Consider the following 14,594-nt stretch of genomic DNA (forward strand, 5'->3'; position numbering starts at 1 on the left):
GTATCTTCAGAAGACAGACCTGGTTTATAGATGTCTAGACAAGGGAATAGCTCACATTTCTTTTCCCACTTAACAGCCCAGGATAGTTCTAAGTGAAATCATGAACAGAAGATGAAATTAAGGCAGATTCTGAAAAAATGCTTCACACCAGATCTCTTGGCTTAAGCACCACTTTCTAAGGATACAAGCATACACTGCCTTTCTTACCACTGAAGCGTACTTAACTCCTTGGCTCCAGGAAGGGACACAGTAATGTTGATTAAATCAGTTTCCAAATCAGTGCATGTGTCCTGTCACTCCACAGACTGGCATATATAACAAGACAGTAACGGAAACGAAAGAGAAATGTCAAATTCATCTGAGGGTATCTAATGAAAGGGAATTTCTGAAACATTTTATACTGGCGTTATACAGTTTCTAATGACAGCTACAACATGATTCCTATCGGCTGAATGTCTGAGTGCCTAGTCCAAGCTTTCTTGATTGTAAGAAAAAAGAAAGTATCGTTAAGTGCTGAAAATACCAGAGTAATACAACTTTTCTTATTAGAGCTATTTCTAGCTCAGTATTTTTTAGATGAAAAAGATATCTGAATGTAGAGAAATTAATTACAGTGGCATGTAATAAGCAAAGTGTCTCTCCTCAAATTGAATTTATTGGCAGGGGGCTTGACCAAAGACAATGTTCTTTTTAACCAGTATTTGTAATTCTGAAGCAAGTTTAAATTGCATGTTTATGCAGGAATGACAATGATGTTAACCAGTGAGAACATTGTATTGCTTGTTGTTATTTTGGTTTGGTTGGTTTAGGCTTTTGGACTCCTCTGTACCAAATACAGCCCTTTTCTACATCATGACAGCAGAATCTTATTTCTTCCACAGCAGGAGAGTTAGCACGCAGTTTACTATTTGTGATTGACTGCACTTGCCACAGAGCAGCTAACTACGAACAACTGGCAGCTGCAGCTGTAGTTCTCTGCTCCCTGGAACCACTGTGCATTGGAACTATATCAAACATAGACACACATTTTGACCCTAGAAGTCACCAGTTTAAAAACCACTGAGCTGGGGAATCACAACTATTTTCTGGTGGCATGAAATTCCACAGCTCTTAAATTTGCACGATACTATTATATCAATAAATAAGTATTCACCTGATTGTTCTGATCATTCTGATTATTTTTCTGGAAGTCAGAGAATTAAAATATTATTCTCTATTCCAATTAAAACCTCATTTTTTTAACAATGGCTGTAGACAGAGTTAGTTATTAGCACTATTTTCATCTTTAATGTTTAAAACAGTATTCAAGAAAGTTAAGAAGGTAGAAATTAAGGAAGTACATACTTGTTAAAAGCAACTACTTGCTCTGGTTAGTCATCCAGCTGAACAGCTCATCAGAAGGTCATAAAATTGTTTTCCAAAACTGACTGCAGACTTAAAATATAAATTAATTATGCCTTTGTTTCTGTAAGAAACAAGAGAGAATTTACCTTGCTAAATCAGCTTGACTCTTGAGTAATGTTGGGATTGATTCCCTCTTCTCCCTTACAACCACGCTATTTTCATTGCTAAAAAGCAGGATGATCTCCTGCCTTCTTGACACAACAGCACATATACAATCAGTAGTCATGCAGGACACAGTTAGCAAAGTCACTCCATCTCCTTCACAAAGCTCTCCAAAAGCTTTGTTTCAAGTGCTGAAGAAATGTACAATTGTATTCAGTAAGCTGTATAAAACTTTTACACTACACTATTTGTGGAGCTATGGGATTCCTTCAAGGAAAAAAGCACCCACTGCTAAAAAAACAACTACCAAGAGCAACCAATGGTGTCAGCTGCTTCCTCAACAATACAGACACCCACTGGCTTCTCCATTGTCTTTACTCTTTCAACAGAAGTTATGCAAGGATAACAAAGAGTGATGAGTGATCTGGCATTTACTCCTGCCATCTCTTCCTAATTATTAAAACAATGGGCTGTACTGGTTTGAATTTGAATGCACAAGCTCCCTGCACTATTAACTAAACTCACTGCCTTTAGCTTCTTGCCACTAGAGATCTCTAGATACTAAACTAAACTGAACTAAACCACCTGTTTTAATGCTCAGTTCCTCTCCTATTTATCTGCTTGGTTAATAAACATCTTTGAGACAAGTATCTAGAATGCTCTCATAAGAAAAAAAGCTTGTTTTCTGCCTTCAAAATCTCATTTTAAAACTAGAATCTTAAAAAGAAAAAAAAATTTTAAGCTGCATCTTCACTCCTTTTTGATAAAAATCAAACCACGTTTCTCCTATTTTTTCAAAATTTCAGCAAAGTTGAAATATTTCAAGGTTTGCAAAAGTAAAAAATATGCATCATTAAAAAAGACACTTACCAAAGCTCAAGGTAGTTACTTTCCATCTCCCAGCCTTGTCAGGTTTTTTGGTTCTTGATTTTACATCATCTGTGTTTATCAGAACAGAAATAATTTTTAGATGCTCTCCTTGCCTAAGATAACATCTTAAGAAAATTCCCAGTATTTACAGCTACATAAATTTTACCTCATTAGTTTCCAGTGCAGCACCTTCCCTTCTGGCATTTTGTTGCCCTTTCATTTAGTTATGCAAATACATCACCATGTGTTTGCATTCCTCTGGTTCAAGAAATGTCAGGTATGCTGCACTATGGTTACACTGAACAAAACAAGACGCTATAAGGAAAAATACACAGCACTGCCTATGGCACATTAGAATATATACTGTGGAGAAGCTGTAGCTCAATGTTTCTGAGCTTGGTCCTTAAACAAACAGAGAAACTGTAACAGATCCTGAAAAGTATTTACATGTTTTATTGGGAGCTGGGGCAATGGACAGAAGAGCACTTAAAATTTTAAGATAACATAAATGCATAATAATTTCCTTTCCCTAAGCCCCCAGCCTGGGAAAACTATTGCAAGTCCTTCTGTACAAAATCACTAGATACACTTAATGCTTCCAAAACCTTACGATTCTTCAGTTACTCATTAATCCCATTAAAATACCTCTGGAAGGGATCTAGTAATTTTAATAGGAAAGGTGCATTCTATATTGTAAAACATTTGCAATATACAGTTTTTACAGCAAGTAATACACCACTGGAGATCTACAAAGATGTTTTCTTTTTAATACACTTGGCTGTTTATCATCTCACGATCCTCTTTACATAAATATTTAACAAAAGCATCTCACTTCTAACAATGGAAATACCATCACAGATGAAAAGAATAACAACCATGTTGCAGAAATGCTACAACAAAGCCCCTTTCACCCGCCAGTCTTGAGAGAGCAAATCCTGCAACTCTTCTTCATCTTCACTACCAATAGCCTCATCCTCTTTCTCTTGCGTTGCTTTTAATCTCATGGCTTCCTTTAATTTCTCCTTCATCAGATCCTGGCGGTTACGCAAAAGCTCAACACGGCGATAACATTCACTGTTGAAAAGTAAACCATCTATTAACACTTGTGGCCTTTCCATGTTCATTACACTTTCTACAGTGATGGATTTGCTCCTCTAACTTGGATAAAAAAAGCTCCACAGCTTCCCATCAATTGAAAAATAAGCTTTAAATGTGCTACTGCATCGTTTCTGTGTTAATCAAGTGGAAACAGACCAAAGGAGAGGAGAGGTGTGGTAAATTCTCTAGCAAAGAGATTTAATCCAAATATTTAACACCTGCAATGCCACCACAAATCATTTTTGAAAAAGCACAGAACCAACATCCACTTCCACACAAGGAAAGACACCATTCTTTCCTCCACCTCTGGTTCTCATGTATGGTAGAAAGGGAAGATATCAATTTGCTATCAATTCTGGTAACTTAGTGGTAGCATCTCTGAAACAATAAAGCAGCACAAGTATTCAGATTCTTGATCTGCTTATGGTGTTCTGTAACAGAACATTTTAAGTAAACACAATCCACAACTTTCAGTTTTCCATTTACTTAGAAAAGTTCTGTCTTGAAATATGTTTTGTAACAAGTATTCTAACCACTTTAATAGGGTTTTTTATTAAAAATACCAAGTAGTATCAGCCTGATTTAAATACATCTCTGCCTCTTTTCATTACTATTTGGTAGGAAGAGTCAACAAGATTATTATCTGGATGCTCTTCTCCCTTGCATATCTACAATACAATTACTGACAGGCAGTCACAGCTGAAGGAAAACATAAATGTCACTGAATTTCATTTTGAATTTAATTCAGAATAGCCTGCATTTAAACACACTCAGAAGACAAAGATAAAAGAGTCTCTAGAAGTCTATTTGGAACTTTGAGGAAAAATAATTATGGTAAGAAACTTGAAACTCTCTACAGATTTCTGAATTTGGTTCTAAGCTACTGGGAATAATGAATGCTCAAAGACAGCCAGGGTTAGCTCAAGCCCTCCCCCATGAACACTGTTAAAAAGACATTCCTATACTACTAAAGTTCAGTTTGAACTCAACAGTATTGTTATTATATGCTGATTATCTGTAGCATGTAAATCCATCCAGATGGTTTAAGTGTTGCTTTAATTTTTAGTGTCTTCTTTTTGTTGCAAGTTCATTAAAATCAGAATTCGTCTTTTTAATCAGTACCACTGCCATAACCACTGTTGATTGACATGCCAAACTACATGATGATAGTAACAATCTGTTCCACTAAGCTGTATTTCAGTTACTGCGAGTTTAAATTCATGCTTATCCCACCCCTACACCTACCATTTCAATAAAAAACAACCAACAAACACTTCATGTAATGAAGTGCATCATTCAACAAAATTTTTTATGTAAAGTTTCATTACAAACATGGAGAGTTGTTCACAGAACAGGACATTTTCAGTACAGCAAATGGATGGTTGAAACAAACCTATCAACATTTTAATTACAGTGCAATTGTTTTTTAAAAGTATTCACATAAATTCTCCATCAGTCAGAATTCACAGAGAAATACAAATTATGGTATTTGACACAGGTGAGGGGGAGAGTTTGTTCAAAGAATTTGCCTGCTGTTACTTTATTTGCCTTTGCCTGCTTGCTGTACTTTTAGTGATTCCAGCGCGCTCTCTCTGTGCAAATCATTACGGAACTTTGCAACAAAATTAATTTTTTAATTAGGTATCATTCTGCAATTTGAGGGAGTCTTTGTCCTTTGGATATTTAAGTAACTAATGAAAGGCAGCATCACATAAGATTAAAATTGAAGATGTTTTTATCACTCTAGTCACATAGCAATCCATTGCTGGAGAACAGAAAGTTTAAGGAAAAATTGATCTACTTACATCTGCTCGTCAATTTCTCCAATCTGACGATCTAGTCGTCCCTCCTCATCCTCTTCTGCCACTATTGCTTCTGAAATCTAAACCAGAAAAACACTATGAAAATTCACCTTCATCCTGAATTCCACTGTTGTTTCTTTTAGATGTCTGTGTCTTCCCCTTCTCCCCTCTACCTCAAGTCAATGTCAATCTCCTACATGTATACTCCCACCTTAACAAAAGACTCTGGAGGCAACTACAGAAAAAAAACTCATCTGGTTTAATTTGAAATGGAAATGTTTTTTCTTAAAACTAGAAGTAGTTTGGCTGCTTTGGGGTTAATCTTTTGAATTTTTTCAATACACTTAAGATTTGAAACTCGCATAAACAAACTGCAAGCATCCAAAATCTGAGGTTGAAACAGGAGTTAAATCCCAATGCTTGGGACTTAATTACACACGATTATTGGAAGTATTGGTTAAATATTCCCACTAGATCCCAAAGTGTTTCTAACCTGTTATTTTTTTCAGCATATACTTTCTCAAATCTGAATGTCTGGGAGATGCTATGCAATCAATGGTCCACGCATAACTGAGAAGATTCCTTCTAAGCTGAAGAATTATCTGAATGGCTAATGCTAGCAAAATGTATCCACCATTGCTTTTGTATGAACGTTCGCTCTGTTTATAGTGCTGACCACTTTAAAATGAGCAATGATAAGGTTTTTTTGCACCACTTTTCTTAGCAGTTGACATATGAGCAGTTAGTTACTTACAGTTTAAAAAGTCAGCAAATACTCTAGAGGAAGATTGAGAACACCAGATAGATCTTTAGTGGCAGTTTTATATTGTACAGAAGGGCAGATAAAAACCTGCTGTGGGAAGACTTTACATGCAATGCTGAGCAGTAAAAAATACAACAGAAAAAAGTACAGAAAAATCTGTGGCCAATTTGTGTCTCACACAAAATCTTTTGTCACTTACCCCAAGTTTTGGGTTCCTTTCCAGTACATTAAAATGAACCATAAACCCCAGGTTACCTACACTTTATAGATCCTTTTTCAAAAAGACAAACGGGTGGTGTTTTGTTCTCTGTTTTTCAAGGTTAAAATATGAGTATTTTGCATCTGAAAAAGAGCCCACAATTATGTCCTGTTTGGATACAGGACACTGATCTGAGTTATACGCTATCTTATCTAAACACAATTTAACAAATGTAACTAGATACTGATGACTGGATCCTGATCAACAGTTTTTTCAACTTAATTTCCCATAAGCAGAAAACAGAAGGAATCCTTTGCTCATTTATAAAGTGCATTTAACCATACACTGCATTGCAACAGCTGATAAATGCAGATGTCAGTCATTCTGCAGAGCTGCATGAAACTGTTGTTTTCCTTATTGTGTATAGTATTTAGAATCAATAAAAATAGATTCCATTACTTACTGTGTTGACCTGTCGCATTGCCTTTTGAAATTCATCCCATTCTTTGTCCATCTGATCCTTTGGAGCATCAACTTTTCGCACCTAAGGAACGTGAAACGGGCTTATTAATTTATGTCTAGTGACTCTTTGGGGCACTGTAAAACACCTGAAGAAATAGGACAAATAGCGCCATGTTCTCAGTAAAGTCTGGTCAACATACTTCAGTTCAAGTAATGTATATGAACAAAAAGAGTGCAGTCGCACAACGGTTTTGCAGGAAAAATCTGACTCTACTCCTGGATTAAAGTAACATCTTTGCCTGTAGCATTAAAAAATAGTTGACTAAGAATGGATGGTATGGAATATCTGGAGTGACAAAAGTGACAAAGTCTACTAATTTGATGATCTGTTACTTCACTATGTCAGGCAATAACTTTTAAATTTTTCTGTAAACTACCTGTTGAGGTGTATCTAGTAGCCATCTCACAAGCCAAAAAAAGCAGTGAATTATTTGGCTTTGGCACAACATAAAATGTAAAATGATTCAGCCACTAGTCCGACTGATATTAGACAGTCGGGCAGTATTTGAAATCTAGTCTTAATTTTGTGGGCTAACAGAAGAAATAGTACAGCTACATACCAATTTTTAGGATATGCAAAGCTTTTTCTTTTGTGGTAGATAAATTACTAATACAAGATGACTGAAGAAGTAATAGCTGTAAGAATTTGTTTAAGATCTACAACTAAGGTAATCAAAAACAGATTGTGCTTTTAGTACAAGCAAACAAATAAAATAACCTGACTGTGTAACCAAAACTTCCACAATTCAAGACTGGGAAGATGCAGCATAAAACATGTTAGATGACAGATTATGCCTGGCTCTGGACTGGGTAGAAATCCTATAGCTAGGAGAACAAAGCAGTTTGAACAGAATAATTCATGGCACCACTTTTTTGCATTAGTTTTCTTTTTCTTTTATTCATTCCTCTCTTTCGGTAACACATAGGTCATCATCAGGACAACAGTTTGGTACATTTTGTTCCTGAATGATTATACAAAATTCAGTAGTATGAATTAAGTTTATAGAATAAATTAGAGGCTTCCAAGCAAACTAGAACCGGGAAGTAATAGTCATCGTTTCATTTTTCATTTTGTGATTATTTCTATCATATGTGTATGTACTGTGTATTACGCATTGTGGTTGTCTTTTGTAATTCATAATTATTTGTATTTCTTACAATAAATTTAAACACTAAAGATATTATTTTTTCCTTGAAATATTTATCTAATCCAGAATTTATAGGCTTTATAAATCCCTTATGTGAAGAACCAACAGTTTTCATGCCCACAATCTCCCTTCCAAGTGCTCACTGTTAATTCTGAAAATTATTTTGTGCATGATTCCAACACAATCACAGCAGCCATCTCAATATAAGCAGTGTCACAAACATTTTCCTTCCCCTGCATACTAGCTAAATTTAGAAAGGGATGATTAAGAGCAGCACCTGCAAGCAAGTCAAGGAAAAGCTCATGTATCCACTTGTAAATTTATCAGCTGAGGTGATAACCGGAACAAAGATCATTAAAGCAGTGTCCTCACAGCTATAAGCAGATTCTCCCTTGCCTGCTGTGCATTCCCATCCTGTACAAGCTTCCTAATTCATGGTATTCAAACTATTTGTAAAATCTAACAATCCAATTAGTCATATGCAAGAAAGTGTAGCTTTTTCAGCTACATATTTCAATATTCAAAATGTCATTATTCAAACCTATTCACATATGCCAATGTGTGGGCCTTAGTGGTGCCAAAAGAATCTTGCCAGAGCAAGTAAGAGACACCTAAGCTTGTTATTGGGACAGTGGGACTAACTGAACATATTAATTAAACATGAAGAAGCACTATTTGGAATGTCTCCAAATCAGAAATAATGGCTCAACCTCACAATCCAATTTAAATACAGCATTAGACAGTGTGAACAACAGGGGAATACTGAAGGAAAGTAAGAAAGACTGTGAGCCTACCACACCAGTATTTTAATAAAGAAAGCCGGAAAGCCAGCAAATATTTATAAATAAAGCACAACAAAAAAGTTTGTATTTCAAATACCAGTGTTTATTTTGCTCACCATTTGGTACTGCGCAAGCTGAAGGAATATATGAATGATTTTGATCAAAATGTTAAGATTTTTAGTAGTGGGGCTTTTCTGAGAAACATACTGAATGCCCACATTACTTTTCTTTCCCTGGCATCAAAAAAGCCCATAGTGGTAAAAGACAAGAGGGGTGAAGACAAAATTCACTGCTATAGTATGTCAGTACAAGAGATTACAGTGTATGTCACAATCTAGCTATATTCATTCTAAAAGGATGTTTAGTATCAGTCACATAGTAACTCAAAACACTTTTCAGTAGGATCTCTCACAGGAGATTACAGAACTATTTTTATATCCTCAATTCTGAAGCAGAATTGTAGATACAAATCAGTTTAAATGTTTTTCCTGGGATGACTCAAAGAAATAAAAGTAACAGAAGGATTGTCCAAATCTCAGTCCAGCATTTTAACCAACAAATAACATTTCCTTAGTTTTCTTTTAAGAGCCACAAATAAAAAATAGCAATTAAGTCAAAAAATATTTAATAAGATCTTCCTTCCTGCCTCCGTCCCTTTTCATATTTTCTAATTCAGAATGAATCATTCAAACCTGTGCCAAGGGAAGTTTAGACTGGACATCAGGAAGCATTTATTTATTAAAAGGGCAGTCAAACAGTGGAACAGGCTTCCTAGAGAGTGGTCGATGCCCCAAGCCAGTCAGTGTTTAAGAGCCATTTGGACAATGCCCTTAATAACATGCTTCAACTTTTTGTCAGACCTGAAGTGGTCAGGCTGTTGGACTAGATGATCATTCCAAATGAATACAGTCTATTCTACTCTAAATAGTTCTGTCATTTTCTTACATTCTGGTACCACTAATTATCTAGAAAAGCATCCTTTACTACTCTGAAAACTACTACAACTGGCAGAAATAAACCCAGCAGCATAAAAGGAGCAGATCACTTACTTTTGCATCCACTTCCGGATCATCAAAGAAACCTTCTGGCAAAGCTTCAGCAGTGTTTTCTTTCCTGAAATGTTTGATCACTATTATTCCAAGTTCACACTGTACAACCCGCTTTACTGGAGTTAGAAACAGTCAAGAATAAAATATATGATCTTTTATATAAGCACCTAGAAAATGAACAAATTTTTTTATCCCATGTTTTACCATCAAATCTTGTTTCAATTTGGTCTTACCTAACTTGCAAGGAACTGCACAAACAGGTTTAAATCTCACTGTCAAGACAAGAGCTTAAGCTTAAATCCTACACTATTCTTTCCATTGTGCTGAGCACCCAAACGTTTTAACAGCAGTCTCTACTTTTGAAAGCCTAAACCACTGTCTAAAAAAGTGCTCAAGTGAGCACTGAACCATTACTGCAGAACAAAGAAATTATTTTCTTTAAACAGTTGAAAGCAGTGGTTGACATTGAGCTTCCAAGGTACTGCATATTAAAATCTGTAAATAAGAGATGTCTAACAGACACTATGTGGCATTACTCCATCTCTTATTCTGCCCCTAGGATGCCAAATACCTGTCTGAAATGATGCTAGAGACTGATAAATATACACACTATTCCGAACACAAGTTAAAAATATGACAGATTTCTAAGTGATCACAGCCTGTATTTCCTTGAAGAATAATACTGACAATTCCCCAATCTATCAATATTTGATATGACTGCTTACCTTTCCACTACCTTCTCCTGTATCTCTGCTTTCTGTATGGATCCTGAATGGGAAAGTATAGGAGCAGCGGTAGTTTTGCTGTCAAAGAAGTCTGTAAGAAAGGACAGAAGCCTATGAACAAGAAGAACAACTTTTCAAGCTTCTTTATAAAATCCTGACTAGACAGGAATTTCAATTAATACCTTACTGAATGAAGGGAAGAACAGCCAGATATATTTCAACATGACAGCCTCAAACAATTAGAACATAAAATCAGTAAGCATGCTGAGAAAACACCACACAATAACAAACTAGCTAAGAATGTCCTTTCTCTACTTTCCAGTATTACACACTCTAACCAGCCAATAGCAACAATAAGGAAAAATAAATGAACATCAGTTCATCATCTTTAAAATCAGTTAAAACATAGCTTCTCCTTACTGAATCACTTAGTGTATCAGTCAGCATTACCTGCAGGCAGAGCATTAGCTATTACTTCTTGAGTTGGAGGTGGAATTTCTGTTTTATGCATAACAGAAGATGTGTTTGACTGAACTTTTTCCTCATCTTCATCACCATCATCATCGTCATCATAATTTCCTGACAATAAACTAGGACCCGGAGTCTTTGAAAGCTGTTTTCTTGCACTGTCTCGCTCTGTTTCATCAAAAAAGTCTGCTGGTAGCCTAGCAAAGAACACACAGCATAACTATTTCAAACTTCACAAAAATCAGTCACAGTCCAGCATCTGAAGCCTATTCAATCTGTAAGCAATATGACCTTTAAAATACTGTGCAATACCCTAAACTGTACAGCTACCAATGTAACCACTCCCTGAAGGCAGAACATAATTGTTGTTTTCATGTGACGTTCCCTAGTTAACCTAGCTCAGGTTAATTCTAAAACATGTTTCAGTTCCATTTCTGCATTTAAATATTCAGTATCAGAAACACTTGACAAAAATATCCCGTTACAAAGTGCATTTGGAAGAATGGCAGCTTAGGTAATTTTATCTCTGCATTCAAAGTTATCTGCATCAGTGTACCAGCTGTGAACACATTAAATACAAAATTCACAGCTCATACTAATGTCATGTACACCTTCATGAACCTTCATGTATAACACAACTACTTAGTTTGGGTACCTGCTGCTGCTCAGAAGAGTCACACAGGCTCAGCAATAAGAAAACCCAGATTTGCTTAGGATAGCCGCAAGCCTCCAAGCCAAACATTTTTCAAGGCTGTATTTTAAAATAACCATACTGATCAGTTTCATAATGAACAAACCTCTCAACTGTAATTCCACACACACACTCTGTATTTCTACAAGGTAACAGCACATAGTATCTAAGCAAGATAGTAATTTATCCTGTGAAGAAGTGTATAGGAGACCTGCAGGCATTGTGTGATATCTACCAACCCCACAAAAGATGTCCAAATACTGTCAGAAAAATCTCTAGTGGCAGCAAGATGCTTAACCCAATCCCCTGAAATCAAAAATACAGTACTATATTTGTGAGATTGCAGCTGCAGGGTATGCTTCTACATGAATTTTAAGTGACAATCATATCTTAATAAAGATCTGATGATGACATTTGCTACTGGTTTTTGTGAATACCATTTAAGCGTACCTTTAAATATACATTTGTCTTAATTTTAAAGTACCATCTCTTCTGCAATATGCTAGCATTAAAGATTAGAGTGCATGCCACAATCTAGTTATTCTCCTTCTAGCTAGCTGCATAATACCACCATGTATTTATTAATCCTTAGAAGTCTGACAGTGACAGTAAAAGAATTCCTGTTTTGTCAGAGACTCTAGAGTTAATACCATGATTTTCTCATCTGCACTGACGAAGATGTTGCCATGTTCAGGAATATACACCCATGTTAGAAAATACGCAAACGATCTGCTGATTATCTGCACCTTTAACCTTGGTTAAGAAGGAGAGATGAGGAAGAACAGGGTGCAAATGCAGCAGTTGGTACAGTTACAAAAAATTCACATGCAGTAAGATTTACTTACCCAGATGTAGACGTATATGGCTTTTCGTCTGTACCTGTGTAACAACCAAGAGTCACTTCTTACAATCCATGCTTTTAAAACAAATACCCCTCAGCTAGACTCCTGCTATAGCAGCAAGTTCGCAAAAGCACATTTTCATGTATTTCATATATTTACATGTTTAATAGGACCAAGGGAAAAAAAAACATAAATCTTTCCTTTAGTATGAATGTTCAAGCATGGTTTGAGGTGAACGAGCAGCTTCATCCCACTGAAAAGGAGTAACACCAATTCCAGGCAAGTGCTTCAACTGTTTAACTTACACTGTTTCTGGTTCTGTTTGGAGCAAGCCCACAGCTCCATAAGCTAATTTATCACAATAACCCAGAAGAAAACTAGGTACTAAACTACCAGAAGTACAGTTTTCTGACAGAGAAAGAGCAAGACACACTTCTTCCCTTTTAAAACCAACGCAAACCACTCAAGGTATAAAATGGCTGGATTCTTACAGGGGGTAGATAAGTATTTTTCTCTCCTTACCTTTTACTCTCTTTAACTCTGTATCTTCTGTGTCAACACTTTTTCTCTTGACAGGATGAGATGATGTGCTAGCAGCTGAACCAGCTGCTGTCTGCTTTGTGCCTTTTAATTCTGCAACTCTCTGTAACAAATACAAAATTTATGAAGCTTTCCTAGCAGGATCTTCTGGATTGCAGCTTAAAGCACAGCACTTTGAGAACAGTTTATGAGAGTGAGCTAATATCTTTCTAGAACAAAATCACTGAAACACACATCACAGATACCGAAACAGACCAATGTTTCTGTCAGCCTCCTGAAAGATCCAACACAGGGGCAGAGGAATTGCCACTGTAGGCATCTGTAAGGCTCTACAAGTGAGAATGGAAAGACTAAGATCAGTGACACTTACAGCACTAAGGAACTGGAGGAGAAAGCAGGAAGGCTGGCCTTACCCTACAGTCCTGGAATATTAAGTGGTTTAAAACTAAAACACAGCAGTAATATTAAAGACATACCACTGTGCCTTGCCACAACCATCTACTCAAAATCCAAGCCATGAACTAGGAACACTTCAGTTCTTCTGGTCTTTTCCTCAGTATTTGCAAAGCTAAGTGCAATCTCTCAGTTTGCACTAAGAAACAGTGTCAGAATTTAATACTATTTTGAAGTCAGATTTAAGGTTGCACCCAAGTTCCAAACTCCTGAAATTATTTTACAAGTTCTTTACTGCTAAATTATGAAGAAAAAACAAGTCTATTTTCTTAAGCACGTGTGAGCTGCAACGTGACGACAGGTAACACAGCAATCCCAGGGAGCTTTCCTTTCCAAGCTGCAGACAAGTGACAGTTAAAAGCTATCGCTAACATGCTTCATCTTAAGAGCTCGCGCCTTGAAACACACGGGACGACTCTCTCAAGTGCTGGCCTTTCCCTCGGCTCGCAGGTTGTCAGAAAATAAACCAAGACAAAACAACCGGGCATCTTTTCCGCTGCTCTCTCCCGGCTGTATGCCCAACTGCTATCAGCGTACACCCCAAAAAGCAGCAAACCCCGACCGTCCGTTAAGGCGGTGTAACCTCCCCATCCTTCCCCCTTCTGAACAACAAAAACCGACCCGACCAACGCGCAGCCAGGGCCGGTGACCCGCCGGCCCCGCGGCCCAGCCCCGGCTGGAAGCCAGCAGCCGCTCACCTCACGGTGCTGCTTGCCCAGGACGTGTGTCTGCCACAGCAGCTCGCTCTTCACGGGCGCGTTGCACAGCGTGCAGCTCAGGTGCCCCAGGCTGTTGTACGTGCCGGCCGCCGTTAAGGGAAGCAGGGTGCTGCAGCGCGGACCCCGGCCCCTCCCGCCGGCCTCCCCCTCCCTCCTACGCTCCTCACCCCCCTCAGCGAAGGATATTTGGCGAAGGGCGACTCGATCCGCTTCTTGCCCGCGTTCTGCCGCTGCTTCTCGCGCATGAGGCGCCGCAGCTCCTCCTGCCGCACCTGCTTCCGCCCCGCGCCCACCCCTGCCGCCGCCATGTTCTCCCGGCGCCTAAAGTGACGAGACGGAACCGCCCCCCGGAGCGGCGCGACGCACGCCTATGGGCGGGGCTCAGGCGTAGCCCCGCCCCCGGGGCTGCGGCTGGGG

At 37.9% G+C, this 14,594-nt stretch overlaps 2 protein-coding genes across 3 annotated transcripts in view; one reads left to right on the forward strand and one right to left on the reverse strand.

The window, feature by feature from the left end:
• LOC136008445 (poly(rC)-binding protein 3-like) overlaps window positions 1–6,696 on the forward strand; it is a 315,785-nt gene extending 309,089 nt beyond the window's left edge. The window contains exon 13 of the mRNA XM_065667768.1: window positions 5,786–6,696. Coding sequence (XP_065523840.1) covers window positions 5,786–5,846 — 61 coding nt within the window. The 3' untranslated portion in view covers window positions 5,847–6,696. The remainder of the gene's footprint in view (window positions 1–5,785) is intronic.
• Window positions 2,810–14,502, reverse strand: ZNF830 (zinc finger protein 830). Of its 2 annotated transcripts, XM_065667769.1 has the most exons (10): window positions 14,364–14,502; window positions 14,157–14,256; window positions 12,988–13,108; window positions 12,469–12,502; window positions 10,915–11,129; window positions 10,465–10,555; window positions 9,740–9,803; window positions 6,702–6,782; window positions 5,280–5,356; window positions 2,810–3,450 (listed from the first exon to the last, which is right to left on the reverse strand). In XM_065667769.1, exons 1-10 carry the CDS (start codon window positions 14,483–14,485, stop codon window positions 3,267–3,269), a joined length of 1,089 nt encoding a protein of 362 aa, XP_065523841.1. In that variant the 5' UTR covers window positions 14,486–14,502; the 3' UTR covers window positions 2,810–3,266. The 2 variants fall into 2 exon arrangements, with proteins under 2 accessions (XP_065523841.1, XP_065523842.1); XM_065667770.1 differs by lacking the exons at window positions 2,810–3,450; window positions 5,280–5,356 and adding an exon at window positions 5,373–6,381.
• Between the last annotated feature and the right edge of the window lie 92 nt (window positions 14,503–14,594).

Source organism: Lathamus discolor, chromosome 2 (assembly GCF_037157495.1).
Source record: "Lathamus discolor isolate bLatDis1 chromosome 2, bLatDis1.hap1, whole genome shotgun sequence".
Lineage (NCBI taxonomy): Eukaryota > Metazoa > Chordata > Aves > Psittaciformes > Psittacidae > Lathamus > Lathamus discolor.

Coding starts and splice junctions, on each gene's coding strand:
- ZNF830 (XM_065667769.1), bottom strand. CDS start 14,485: ATGGCGGCGGCAGGGGTGGGCGCGGGGCGGAAGCAGGTGCGGCAGGAG. Junction 10,556..10,914: donor AGCTAATGCTCTGCCTGCAG/GTAATGCTGACT, acceptor CCTTTCTTACAG/ACTTCTTTGACAGCAAAACT. Junction 6,783..9,739: donor ATCCGGAAGTGGATGCAAAA/GTAAGTGATCTG, acceptor CACGTTCCTTAG/GTGCGAAAAGTTGATGCTCC.